At 37.5% G+C, this 13004-nt stretch overlaps 1 protein-coding gene across 1 annotated transcript in view; it reads right to left on the bottom strand.

Moving 5' to 3' along the window:
- LOC122788645 (PDZ domain-containing protein 8-like) overlaps positions 1-12169 on the bottom strand; it is an 862743-nt gene extending 850574 nt beyond the window's left edge. The window contains exon 1 of the mRNA XM_044055542.1: positions 11194-12169. Coding sequence (XP_043911477.1) covers positions 11194-12020 — 827 coding nt within the window. The 5' untranslated portion in view covers positions 12021-12169. The remainder of the gene's footprint in view (positions 1-11193) is intronic.
- Positions 12170-13004: the final 835 nt, after the last annotated feature.

Here is a 13004-nt window from a genome sequence, read left to right as displayed (position 1 = left end):
CTGGATGCTGCTTGTTATATAAAACAATTTATTCCATAAAACAAGAACAATATGCAATGAGCGCTTTCGGGTTAATACCCTTCATCAGATAAAATCATTACATCATATCACTGTCTTTTAAAACACAATCTATCCAATCACTGATTAATAAAAAACCCGCCTTTTACTGAGTGCTGGTTTGAGCGGAACTACATCGTTTAACCCTGGATCCCTGTGTGCTGTCAATTCCAGGATCCATTTAGTCTCAGCCAATTCTGTGTTTAATTTAATATCACCCCCCCTGTGAGTCAAGTGCAAATTCACTATAACCCTAAAAGTAAAGCCATGTGAAGGATGTTCTTTCAAATGCCTAAATAATGCATTGCTCTCATTTTTATTTCTGATGTTAGACAAATGTTGAAGAACCCTTTCTTTCAACATCTGATTGGTCTTCCCGACATAATAGCTCGAACACGAGCTACACTCAGCTATGTAAACAACATCGGTGGTCTTACAGGTGGCTTTCCCCTTAAAGATGTACATCTTATTGTTGTTAGGGTGGCGAAATTCTACCCCTTTTTTGATAAAGGCGCATGCCTTACAACACCCACAAGCAACAGTCCCTGTCCTCCCCATAGCATACTTTCTGACTGGAGCCCTCTCTTCTTTACATAGAACATCTTTTAGATTCTTATTCCTTTTGTATACAAAACGCGGTTGGGTACCTACCATATCTCTTAGGGATTCATCACTGGTTATAATGTTCCAGTTTTTCCGTATAATGTTACAAACCCCTCTAGTATCACTCCCATAAGTCAGTGTTACCTTACGGGTATTGGACCTAATATCCCTGGCCACCAAGTTGTTGCAAGATGTATCTAACCATGGTTTGTACTTATTGTGTCTATATGGTTTGTTCTTCTCTATAACATCCCTGACCATGTTTTCATTATAACCTCTGTCAACAAAACATTGACCCAAATGTACCACTTCCCCCCATGGTCAAATGACAGAAGCAAGGAAACAAGTACAGAAGGGAGAGTAAGGAGATGTAAGGTGTGGATAAGTATTTGTCACATTGATAGATATTGACAAGTTCCCAGTGAGGAAGAACACAGCCAGCTTTTTTTGGCTATTTTGAGCACATTTGTGTTTTGAAGGATGGAGATGGTATGAACTTGAAGATAGATGGAGATGGTTCTAGGCTACTATGTATCACAGATGAAAAAAATGCCCAGCAGATTTGATAGGCCTGTGGACAGACAGGAGTTTTTGGCCACTGGATCATAATGACTGACTAGGAATAAAACTGTATAGATTATTTACTGCTGGACAAGGAGATGGATTCTGGATACTTTATAGGCGATAAGAAGCTGTGTTTATGTTACATGATCAGGCAGTTCTCACCAAGTAAAGCTTTTTATTGCTATATAGTGGTGGGTTCTGAAATGGGTATTTGCTACAAATTAAGCAACTTTGTTACAGCATTGTTCAAATTTTGATTTTTGTAACGATTGAAGGTTAGTAAGGATGGCAGCACAGTAAAGATGTGTGGGGAAGAGATCAAGTGCAGCTTTAGTTGTGTCGGTAAGAAAGCTTTTGCCTCTACAAAGCATCCCTAAGTTTTGGATTAGTTTTTGTTAAGCAATTTTGTATAAACTGATCAAATTTGACATTATCATCCACTATAATCCCTAATAATTTTCTATGAAAAGTGACTTCAACGGTTGCATTATCAATAGAGAGAAATACTTTCATAGAAGAGGAATTTAGTGGAATTTTTTTTTTTTTGGGGTGAGCATGAGTTGTGAGTTGCAAAGCCATGTTTTGATTGCTGGCAAAGCATCCTGAGTAATTTTTTGGAGTGTGCCACATTGTCATATGTGCAAATGAGTGTGGAGTCATATGTGCACTGTATTAGTGAGGGCTGTTATGTGGATGAATGGAGAGTGTTGGTCAGAATGTTAAAGAAGAGGGGACCAAGGAAACAGCCTTGTCGTATACTGGTGGTAAATTACTGGGTGGTATGGACAGAAGGTAGAGTGTCATTTTTGTACTGTTAGGTAGCTTCTGAACTAAAGAAGGGTGGGCTGAGAGAGACCTTATGAGGATATATGAAGTAGAAATTTGTTGTGACAAGCTGTCATAGGCTTTAGACGAGTCTAGAAATAAGAAAGCTACTAGTCTGCTATTACATCTAGCTTTACTGATAGTATCTATATCCATATAGATTAGAAGTGCAGTGTTAGTCTTATGGGAAGGATGGAAACCATGCTGTGAGGGGGAAAGGAGTTCTTCCTCCAAGAGACAGTTTAGCGATTGTTTTTGTATACATTTTTCAAGTATTTTGGAGAGGGAGGATAAGATTGCTATAGGTCTAAAATTAATAATATCTACTGAATTTCCTCCTTTGAAAAACTGAAGGTTTTCTTTAAACTCTTTGACCTACAAGTAAATAATCATTGTGTGTTAGCCATTTGATTGACAGCTGCATTTTTGATACTATAAAAATCAACACATACAGCAAAACCTCACATTTGTTTCCTGTCAGTAGGGAATGCAAGCGTTAAAATATAAATAAGATGTGTGGTAATTTGCACTGACACTTTTCAAAATCTCTCTTTAAATTTTAACCAACTATAAGTGAACTGTGAAGGTTTTTGTTCTTTTAGTGTAAGATTTATGATCATATGTGTACAAAAAAAGTTTAATTTTGCTTTACAGCCCTATTAAGTTACTTACAGCAAACTATCACCTTACCCCTGGTCTGGGTCATTACAGTTAAGGTATTTTCCATAAATGTGTTCTACGAAAACGACACAGTTTATAATTAATACCCGAGGTATCCCATAGTGATGTAATACAAGTCTGTGCACACCAGTATCCACTTGTGGTACAGCTAGACCTCCCTCGAGATGCTTGTTCTGGTTATGTACAACATATTACACACAATGTCACATCAAACCTAGTAACACAAGACAGACAGCACCTTTCAAGCATGCACAGAACTGTGAAAATCCAGCCTAAGAAATCAAAATTCACTCCATATAGTTACTTAATCTGCAGTGTCTTTTCTTGTGAGGGTGCAGTTGGATGCCTTTATCCTCAACATACTCTCTAGATTATAGCAGATTAGGCCTTCCACTAAAACCCTAAACTAGGAAAAAATGCATTGTATCACTGTAGTCCATTACTGCAAATGAAACATTATATTTTGAGTCTTTAAGAGTGCTTTGCGTTACCTTCCTTAATGAAAAAAGCAAACTTTGGAAATAGGAATATATAGCAGTAAGTCACAGCAGAAGTTAGAATAATCCAGGGAGGCATACAGCTGTAAATCGCCAGCAGGAGTTGAAATGATTTAGGGACAAAATGAAATTGGGCATAGCTATATTACAGAGCATCAGTTAATTATGTCCTCACATCAATACTAAAAAAGCTTCCAAATTTACAAATTCCAGACAGTGTTAATTACTAAACACACCTGTTCTTTCAGTCAAAAAGAATGTCAAACCATAAGTCTGACCTTAAGCAAACGACATAATGCCATTGGCTAGCCACATTTGATTAAGACTGATTTCCAGGAGTCTGTAAAGCAGCCATGAATAATGAAATGGTGTGCTACCCTTTCACTTTGCCATAAATCTAGAAAGGGGAATTACTTTCTCAAAGTCTTACTAGATGCTGGCTTCCATATAGTTTGTATCTTTAGCTCAGAGTCATTAAAAACCACTGCAGACACTCCTTAGAAGCCTCTTTTTACTAGGGTAGCATGCTGCATCAGTGGTTAAAATATCCGCTTCACACCCCAGGATCTGGTTTTACTCCTAACATATGGGTGTCGGCTTTCCTGCGTTAGTATGTTATTTATTACATTTTTTTAAGGAATCGGTATATTTACATCTTCTAAAAGCATGCTAGATGAATGGCTAGTCTAAACTCTCTCTATATATTGATTTACCCTTACACTTGTGACCTAGTTCAAGACTCAAACAGTTCATTTTCACAGCAAACAATTAAATAACTTCAGTTAGTTTTAATTATCCATGTCTTTAACTTTTTACTTATAATCAAGTTCCAGAAGTCTGAAAAAGAGACTGCAGTAATCCCAAACTGTTACCCCCATATAGTAACCCCCAGAAAACACATACTACCCCAAATACCTTATAAGTTAAGAAGGAACAATTAACGTAAAGCAGCATGTGGAAAAATGCAAACAGGAAATGTGCAGCGCTCTTAAAACTCTTCATGCTATTATAGGTTGTAATGGTTCACCTCCACCAACCCTTAGGGCTACAGCAACTATGAACCTAAGGACCGGTAAATCCCATGCATCACGGATGCCACGGGGGGTGCAGACAGCAGCTGTGGAGGCAGCAATCCTAGAAACATAAAGGCAAAGTTGGCATCAAGTGAAGTGACAGCACACAGAAGAAGGTTATTCACTTTAAAGCCATTTGCCAACTGCATACTCAGCTTGGTATTATGGGCTTGCAATGTCACCATGAATAAGTTCTAATAAGGTGCAAGGGGATGGGATCAATAACGTTGAAGAAAGGCTCTTTTACTGAAACAAAGGGTTGATTAGACAGTCTGCAGAAAAACTCTACAAATAATTAAATCAATTAACACAAATTATTTAAGAAAAAAAGGATATGCAGATTTACTCTGCACACAAGGAGCTTAGAATGAAGCAATGCACTTTTATTTATCTGTAACGACGACTGTGCAGATATGCAGCTAATACCAAACAATTTCCTGTAAAACCAGAGTAATCTGAAAGCTGCACCTTGTGAACTAATCAGGTTCTTAAATAAAAGTTCCTACATATGTTAGTATGGTGCCCTGAAAGTATAAGAGAAGCACAACATGCAGAAAACTAGGATCTGGGACAAGAAAGTGGCAGAGGTGAAGAGACTGCTTATCACGGACAGGGTAATTAAACAACTACACTTGCAAAGCAATGTGTTCAGACGCAATAGCTGAATTATATATATATTTAGATATAGTTAGCCTTGTATTGCCTGTTCTTTATTTTTCCACTTCCTGGCAGTAGAAGTGGAGAAGTGAAATAATTAAAATATAAACGAGGAAGGAGAGGTGAGAAGCTTAGCAGTGTATCAGTATACGTGGTGTTGCAGGAAGCACAAATATGGCAAACCGGTGCCAGTTGGGTCTCCTGATGGCTGCAATGCAACATCACTTATCACTAGGCCTGGCGTCTCACCACCGCTGAGGCTTAGAGGGTCAGGAACAGCAGCAGCAATGTTGTGAACATGAAACCGTTTATTTTAGACCAATGGGCAATATACTGGGTGATTAGTCTCAGCCTCACCCCCACAGCTAACCATCTGAACTGTTCCTATTACAATCTACCAATGGCAAGGCTTAGAACATCCCAACTGTTGACCTGTCAGGTAGCAAATTGTACTTCTTTTGTGCTTTTAATACAGCTTTCATCTTCAAATACCTGTTAGAAGATTTGTTTTAGCAATACAAAACTTTATTATGTGACTATTAAAGTTGCAGAGTTTAGACGGCTGTATTATGCTTATTAAAGTACTTTATGTCAGGCTTTTACTTTAGAACCATAAGGTCTTTCTGCTTAAAAACATTGTGTTAATTCTTTTAGTTTTATTTATAGTATCACAGGTACTTCTTCAAGGTACACCTTCATGGTTGAGGTGACAATAACTTATGTTCTTTCTTCTTTTTTGAACCAACATATCACATGGCTGCCAAACTGTGTTTCCTTATGTGATTTTATTTTTATATTTTTAAGTACAATTTCTTGCAACTACAACATACTGCACACACTGTATATGTTAAAAAAATGCAGACCGGTAGTTACAGCCTTCAAGGACCATATAATCCAATAATGACCAATCCAGTTTATTTCATGAGGACATGAAAGGTTTAAGAAATACAAACTCTCTACAGATTCCTCAAGCTGTTAGGAGGGGCAAGTTATCCATTCCAGAAGGAAAAGCTATATGATCACTGGAAAAAATGGCAGCCAAACAGTGCCACCTACCAGAGGCATAGTATTTGGCGAAATAGATGAAAGATATAAACATATTCCATTTTCCCCACATACATTAAAAACAACCTATCAATACTGCACAGAAAAAAAATGCTAGAGTATAGCATTTCAAAAGTAAACATAATTTTAGAAAACACAATTCATGATTTATTTTTTTTATTTTTGCTACTGAGGTTCCAAGTACAATCCGGGAGCTACAAGTAAACAAGCAATACATTTATTTTCAAATTTTTAATTTATTAAGTTGGGGAGCTTAATGAATATTGCTACAAATCAGCTACATTTATGTGCAAAACTACTGATCAGTTTAATATCTACTTAAAAAATGCACAAGCACAGGGATACATAGGGCAAAATACAGATTCAAAATATAAACGTACTAATGCATGCTGCTGAGCACTCAGAGCTTTAGCCGTCAAGCCCATCCAACAGCTGCATGAATACAAATTATGGTGGAGAATACTATTGTGGACTGCTCTCACTAAGGATTTAAAGAATAACTGCATCTTCCACACATTTCCTTCTTCCAGCAGATATCTTCTTCGCTACAAAGTGAACACTAAAATGTCTCATCTAAAACGTGTGAATAAGCAGTTCTCTTCTATGGCACTGTTAATGAATTAGATTTCTCCAGTGCACACAATGTTAGGTTTAACTGAAATTTCATAAGATGTTCATCAAAAGCTTCTCCTCCTGGCTCTTCCATCATCTTACTAATCACATTTTAAGTTTTTGGTAAAGTGCAAGTCCACACAGCATAGTATTAACACTGGAAATATAAACTTGTTGAGTCTCAAGAAATTCACAGCTCATATATTCGGTTGTGATCAGTGTATTACTCAGATAAATAAACATAGCATAAAATAAAATTATACAATATACTGGTATTTACACCTGTTTCTTTCACTCCATTTGGGGTATAAACCTATTGAGCCTTTGGAAATTCACAGTTATTTTACTCTGCGGTCTCACAGTTACGATACTAACGACACAAATTGGCATGACAATCTAAGTGATTCAGTTTTTTACAGAAAAAAAAAAAAAAATATATATATATATATATATATATATATATATATATATATATATATATATATATATATATATATATATATATATATATATATATATATATATATATATATATATATATATACACATACACACATATACACACAGACACACACATATATACATACATTTTATATATATATATATATATATATATATATACATACATTTTATATATATATATATATATATTTTTTTTTTTTTTTTTTTTTTTTTAAACCAGTATTGACATACCTGTGGAAGCATGGAGGTGTTTCGGTGAAATGGCAGTGGGGTTTTTAACTAGATTGTTTAATGAAATCTTGGAAAGTGAGAGGATGCCTGAGGAATGGAGAAAAAGTGTTAAATTTTTAAGAATAAGGGTGATGTGCAGAGCTGTAGTAACTACAGAGGGATTAAATTGATCAGTCACAGCATGAAATTATGGGAAAGAGTAGTGAACGCTAGGTTAAGAAGGGAGGTGATGATTAGTGATCAGCATTATGGTTTCATGCCAGGAAAGAGCACTACAGATGCGACGTTTGCTCTGAGAGTGTTGATGGAGAAGTACAGAGAAGGTCAGAAGGAGTTGCATTGTGTCTTTGTGGACTTAGAGAAAGCATATGACAGGGTGCCTAGAGAGGAGTTGTGGTATTCTATGAGGAAGTCGGAAGTGTCAAGAGAAGTATGTAAGAGTGGTACAGGTTATGTACAAGGGTAGTGTGATAGCGGTCAGGTCTGCGGTGAGAGTGACGGATGCGTTTAAGGTGGAGGTGGGATTACATCAAGGATCAGCTCTGAGCCCTTTCTTATTTGCAATAGTGATGGACAGGTTGACAGACAAGATCAGACAGGAGTCCCCGTGGACTATGATGTTTGCAGATGACATTGTGATCTGTAGTAAGAGTAGGGGACAGGTGAAGGAGACCCTGGAGAGGTGGAGATATGCTCTAGAGACAAGAGGAATGAAGGTCAGCAGGACTAAGACAGAATATATGTGTGTGAATGAGAGGGAGGACAGAGGAATGGTGAGGATGCAGGGAATAGAGGTGGCGAAGGTGGATGAGTTTAAATGCTTGGGATCAACAGTTCAGAGTAATGGTGAGTGTGGAAGAGAGGTGAAGAAGAGAGTACAGGCAGGATGGAGTGGGTGGAGAAGAGTGTCAGGAGTGACTTGTGACAGACGAGTACCAGTAAGAGTGAAGGGGAAGGTCTACAAGAGGGTAGTGAGACCAGCTATGTTATATGGGTTGGAGACAGTGGCATTGACAAAAAGGCAGGAGTCAGAGCTGGACGTGGCAGAGTTAAAGATATTAAGATTTGCACTGGGTGTGACAAGGCAGGAGTCAGAGCTGGACGTGGCAGAGTTAAAGATGTTAAGATTTGCACTGGGTGTGACAAGGGTGGACAGGATTAGGAATAAGTATATTAGAGGGTCAGCCCAGGTTGGAAGGTTTGGAGACAAAGCCAGAGAGGCAAGATTACATTGGTTTGGACATGTGCTGAGGAGGGATACAGAGTATATTGGGAAAAAGATGCTAAGGATGAAGCTGCCAGGTAACAGGAAAAGAGGAAGGCCTAAGATAAGGTTTATGGATGTGGTGAGAGAGTACATGCAGGTGGTTGGTGTGACAGAGCAAGATGCAGAGGACAGGAAGAAATAGAAACAGATGATCCGCTGTGGCGACCCCTAAGGGGAGCAGCCGAAAGAAGAAGGAAGGATTTTGAGCAAGAAGAAGAAACTGCTTTCTGACAGTGTTTAAAACATGAAAAAGTACTAGAACTGCAGACAATTACTGAAAAAAAGTTTTAAATACTCTGACCTGATGTTTTCCAACTTGCAAACTAGCAATCCTGCGTACTGCCATTCCAAGTCTATGCCAACAAAATTTGGTATGAAGCAGTACAGCAAAGAAAAAAAAACTTCATCTACGAAGAATTCAGTCTGCATTATATGATAGAAAAAGCCCAATTAAAAACAAAAAGACATTAGTATGCCTGCCACCATTAGGGCATTTTGGAGTACAGGAAATATTAACAATACAACAGAAACAATTAGCAGATTACACACCATAAAAATGTATATAATTTTTTCATTTCATATCTATAGTGGCCCTTTAAGAAACCACCCACTGGACCGCGTATAACTGCAAATCCAGAATACCAGCTGACATTATTATGTGAAATCTAGTGTTCCACTTAATACCCAGTTCCTGTACTGTGCAGCTGTTAGACATAGATCAGTTTGTTTGCTCAGTGTGTAAGAGGGCTTCAACATCAATCTTAACCCCCACAACTACCTTTTTTTTTCAGAAGAGTGGGAGAGAGCTGTCATTCCACTAACAAACAAAATTAAGAAAAAAAAGAACACACCCGACTCTGTCAAGATATTACAGCAACAGCACTCTCAAACTCTGCTATTCCATGGCACTGAGAGTTACGCAAGTGCACTGGCGAGGTTCAGTGTTGTAAACTAAGACCTTTTTTTTCAACCATCTTCTTGCTAATAGTGCAAATAAAAAATTGCAACAGAGTAAGATCCCTAGTCATACTGTAATCAACAGTCATTATTTCTCTCTAGCACACAAGAATAAAACAAATGAGCAAGCAAGTAAAGGAATGAACACAGAGAGGTATAACAGTGTTCAGGGCATTACCAAGAACTAGGTTAAAGGCCACTGCACCAGCATCTGAAGCAAATGTTAGGTATAGACAGGTTAAAGATATCCACTGACGCCTAGAAGCAACAAGTTTTTAGTTTATTTTATAGATGCAGCTAGGAAACCTATATACCTGGGATCAAAACTGGAGACTTCAAAGAAATAAATTCAAACACATACTGACTTGCACCCCATAGCAAATTCACACTAATAATCATGCATGATGTCACTGCATAGAAATAAGTCTCAAAATATATCCAAGCATTTCTGATTTTTGGAGACAATAATTAACACCAAACCAATGAATTCAATGTCTAAGTAACTGATCAAAATATCAGACTTCTTTTATCAGTCTAAGCATTAAAGCCAAGAATAAGATACCAAATGAAAACAAGTGAAAGCAGACTTACAAATACACTTTTTATCTGATCAAGGAATATGCTAAAAATGACTAAATAATAAGCCATGACAGTACTTTCTCCTAATCAGAGTTTGGGAAGACTGAGACATGCCGCATCATTTGATACTAAAATTACTCATGAACAGTTTTCTTATTAAAGGCATATTTTTCAGATTTTTTATTAACAACCACTGTTATTACACACTGAAAAAAAATCATAATTATAAACACATAATACTTTAAAGCCACAATTACTCTAAGCCAAGTAGGCTTCAAAATTACTCACTTAAAAGTTCCATTTACTGTACTCAGAAATGATTTTTTGAATATCTGTAACATGATTCTTGGGGGGGTTGGGAACAAGAAAATGACATGATTTTACCTCTTCATATCATTTAACTGTCACAAAGGGACACCAGTGTAACCAACAGATTGCATTTAAAAATGAAGACAAACATTGTCTAAAACATAGTATAACTCAGCATTTCAGAATTATGCACTTACAAAAATACAAGACTTAAACACAAGAACTGCATTGTAGCCACTTGTCAGTTCAGAGCTACACAGATCAATAAAGACCCAAACTCTACTGTAGTCTCAATGCAAAGAAGTTAGATTTTGTTGTACATCATTATACCGTGGCTAACCACTACAAGAAATATGGAAGGTCATGGCACCTTCCTTTAATTAAAACAAATGCTAAACTGGCATGGTATGGACATAAAAAGTCCACAGGATATTTTAAAATAAAATCAGTCAGTTACCTCTGCAGAGGAAAACTATAGACACTGCTTCTGTAATTCTAATCCTAGAGCTTTATTGTAAACTTAAAAACATAAGGAAATGTAAAAGCCTAACGAATGAAATGTAAAAACCTACTGAATGTAGAAAAAGAAAATCCAGGCTACCCTTTCTAAATTTACTGTGCAGCTTCTTACATGATAACTTGAATCATGTTAAACTATACTAGATTATACATTCTGAGTGGATAACATTTGAAAAGTATTGTAAGAAAACATATTTTCAAAATGCTTACATACAAAGTAATTTCTGTTACATACCTGATTTTATAATTTGGTAAAGTATGTTTCTTCTTAATTACTCTTTTCAGCTGATTAACTATGACAGATGTCAGTTGAGGCATGGGCCTCCCTTCAAACTGAGATTTTACTTCAAAATCAATGAAGGGGTCCTCAAGAAATGAAAAGGACCAATGGGTGAAAGGTATTCGAGTGAACTGCAAGTTTAATCTTCCAGTTACCTTAGTCAGCTTCACAAATAGATATGCTGATTTTCCAAACACCAAATCTACATCAATAGCCATATGAAAGCCTCCATTGTACTCAACCTCCACCTCAAAATTGAGCTCCTCTGGCATCTCGCTGTCATTGCACAGCACAGGTCCAAGAAGCTTAACCGTTTTAAACACGGGCAATGAATCTCCAAGTGAGATGTCCCTTAGGCTGAGACCTTCTAGCAGTCTTCCAGCTGTTTTGGTTTGAAGCAGCTCTTCAAATTCGACCTTTATTTTCTTAGTCACCCAGCGCCGGACCCCAGCAGTGGATCTAAGCTCTCTAAATAAAAACAAAAATACTGCATTAAGAAAATTGCACGTTTCAGCTTTTGATTTAACAGTATCCTGCTGTTTAGTGCTTGAAGATTCTTGCTGCTTAGGCGGTGCAGCTGCTGGAGCATCTTGCTGCTGCAGCTGACAGGTCGTTACTATATGTTTACTAAGATAATCCTTGAGATGCGGATGAAGTACTGGGTTGACATTCTGCACTGTCCTGGGCACAGGTTCTGGCTTTCTTCTGTACAGTAACAAAAACTGAAGTATCAGCGTTAAAAATGAGCCTGCCAGAAAGGAAATCAGAATCAGATAAACCATTTTATGCCAACGGACTCTTTATTTTCTTTCACAACATTTACTGTCAAGACACTGGAATGTGACAAGGAAATAAGGTTCCACCTGGTCGCTTACAAAGCTGCCATTTCATCAGTCCTTTTCCTGGTGAAGCAGCCCTCCCCCTTCTGATTGGTCCAACGCCCGCGCACCTCGGGTCCGGTTCGTCCTCTACGGGATGACGTCATCAGGAAGATGCTGTAATGTGAGTAGTACTGCAGTAAAGTGAGTTGGTAGTTTCATTAGTATGGGTGGGAATTTTGATTTCTTGCAGTCAGATATTTGGGTAAGCTGTGGAAATAATTAGGTACGAAGGCCTAGATTAAGAAGTTTTGCAGTGTTGGTATTCTCCATTTATAGATGTAACGGAATAAGTTATTTATGCTAACATGCATATTAGAAGGTGCGTAATTGTTGCTGCAACTTTTTTAAAACCGCAGGTCATACTTCTGAACTGCCCTAGATTTTTGCCTCAAATTTTGGCCCTGTCCCTCCTAAAACGTGTTATTTTTGGAGAAAAAGTGGTGAATTACACTTTATAAAATAATGATATAATTATAGGCTTTTTTATTTCAGAGCATCTATATTAGCTGACATTCTGTTAAGGTCTCAGATAATACCGTGAGTGTCCCTGGTTAGTGTTGGATTTATCGCCGATTGTGGGAGAGTTGTGGTGTAACTCATTTTAAGGTCAATGAATCCCCACATTCGAGAGAACAACATTGGACGCAACCAGTAAAGAAGAACGCGTTGTGTCACTATTCACCGCGTGCAATGTAAAAGAATCGTGCGCGCATCGGATGAAATGATCCAGCGTGTTGTGCAGAACTTTTGCATTAAAAGGGTGATTTTTGCAAGACGAATGCATTTCAAGAGTCCATGACAAGGTGGTTTCTCGCTTCACCATATTTTGCACCTCACTGGAATCACAGATAAACTTATTATGCTGGGCACAAATCCCTACGCCAC

Source organism: Protopterus annectens, chromosome 14.part0 (assembly GCF_019279795.1).
Source record: "Protopterus annectens isolate FY-2018-M chromosome 14.part0, PAN1.0, whole genome shotgun sequence".
NCBI classification, from domain to species: Eukaryota; Metazoa; Chordata; order Ceratodontiformes; family Protopteridae; genus Protopterus; species Protopterus annectens.
Note: the sequence above shows the minus strand (reverse complement) of the source record. Positions and strands in the feature narration are given on the sequence as shown.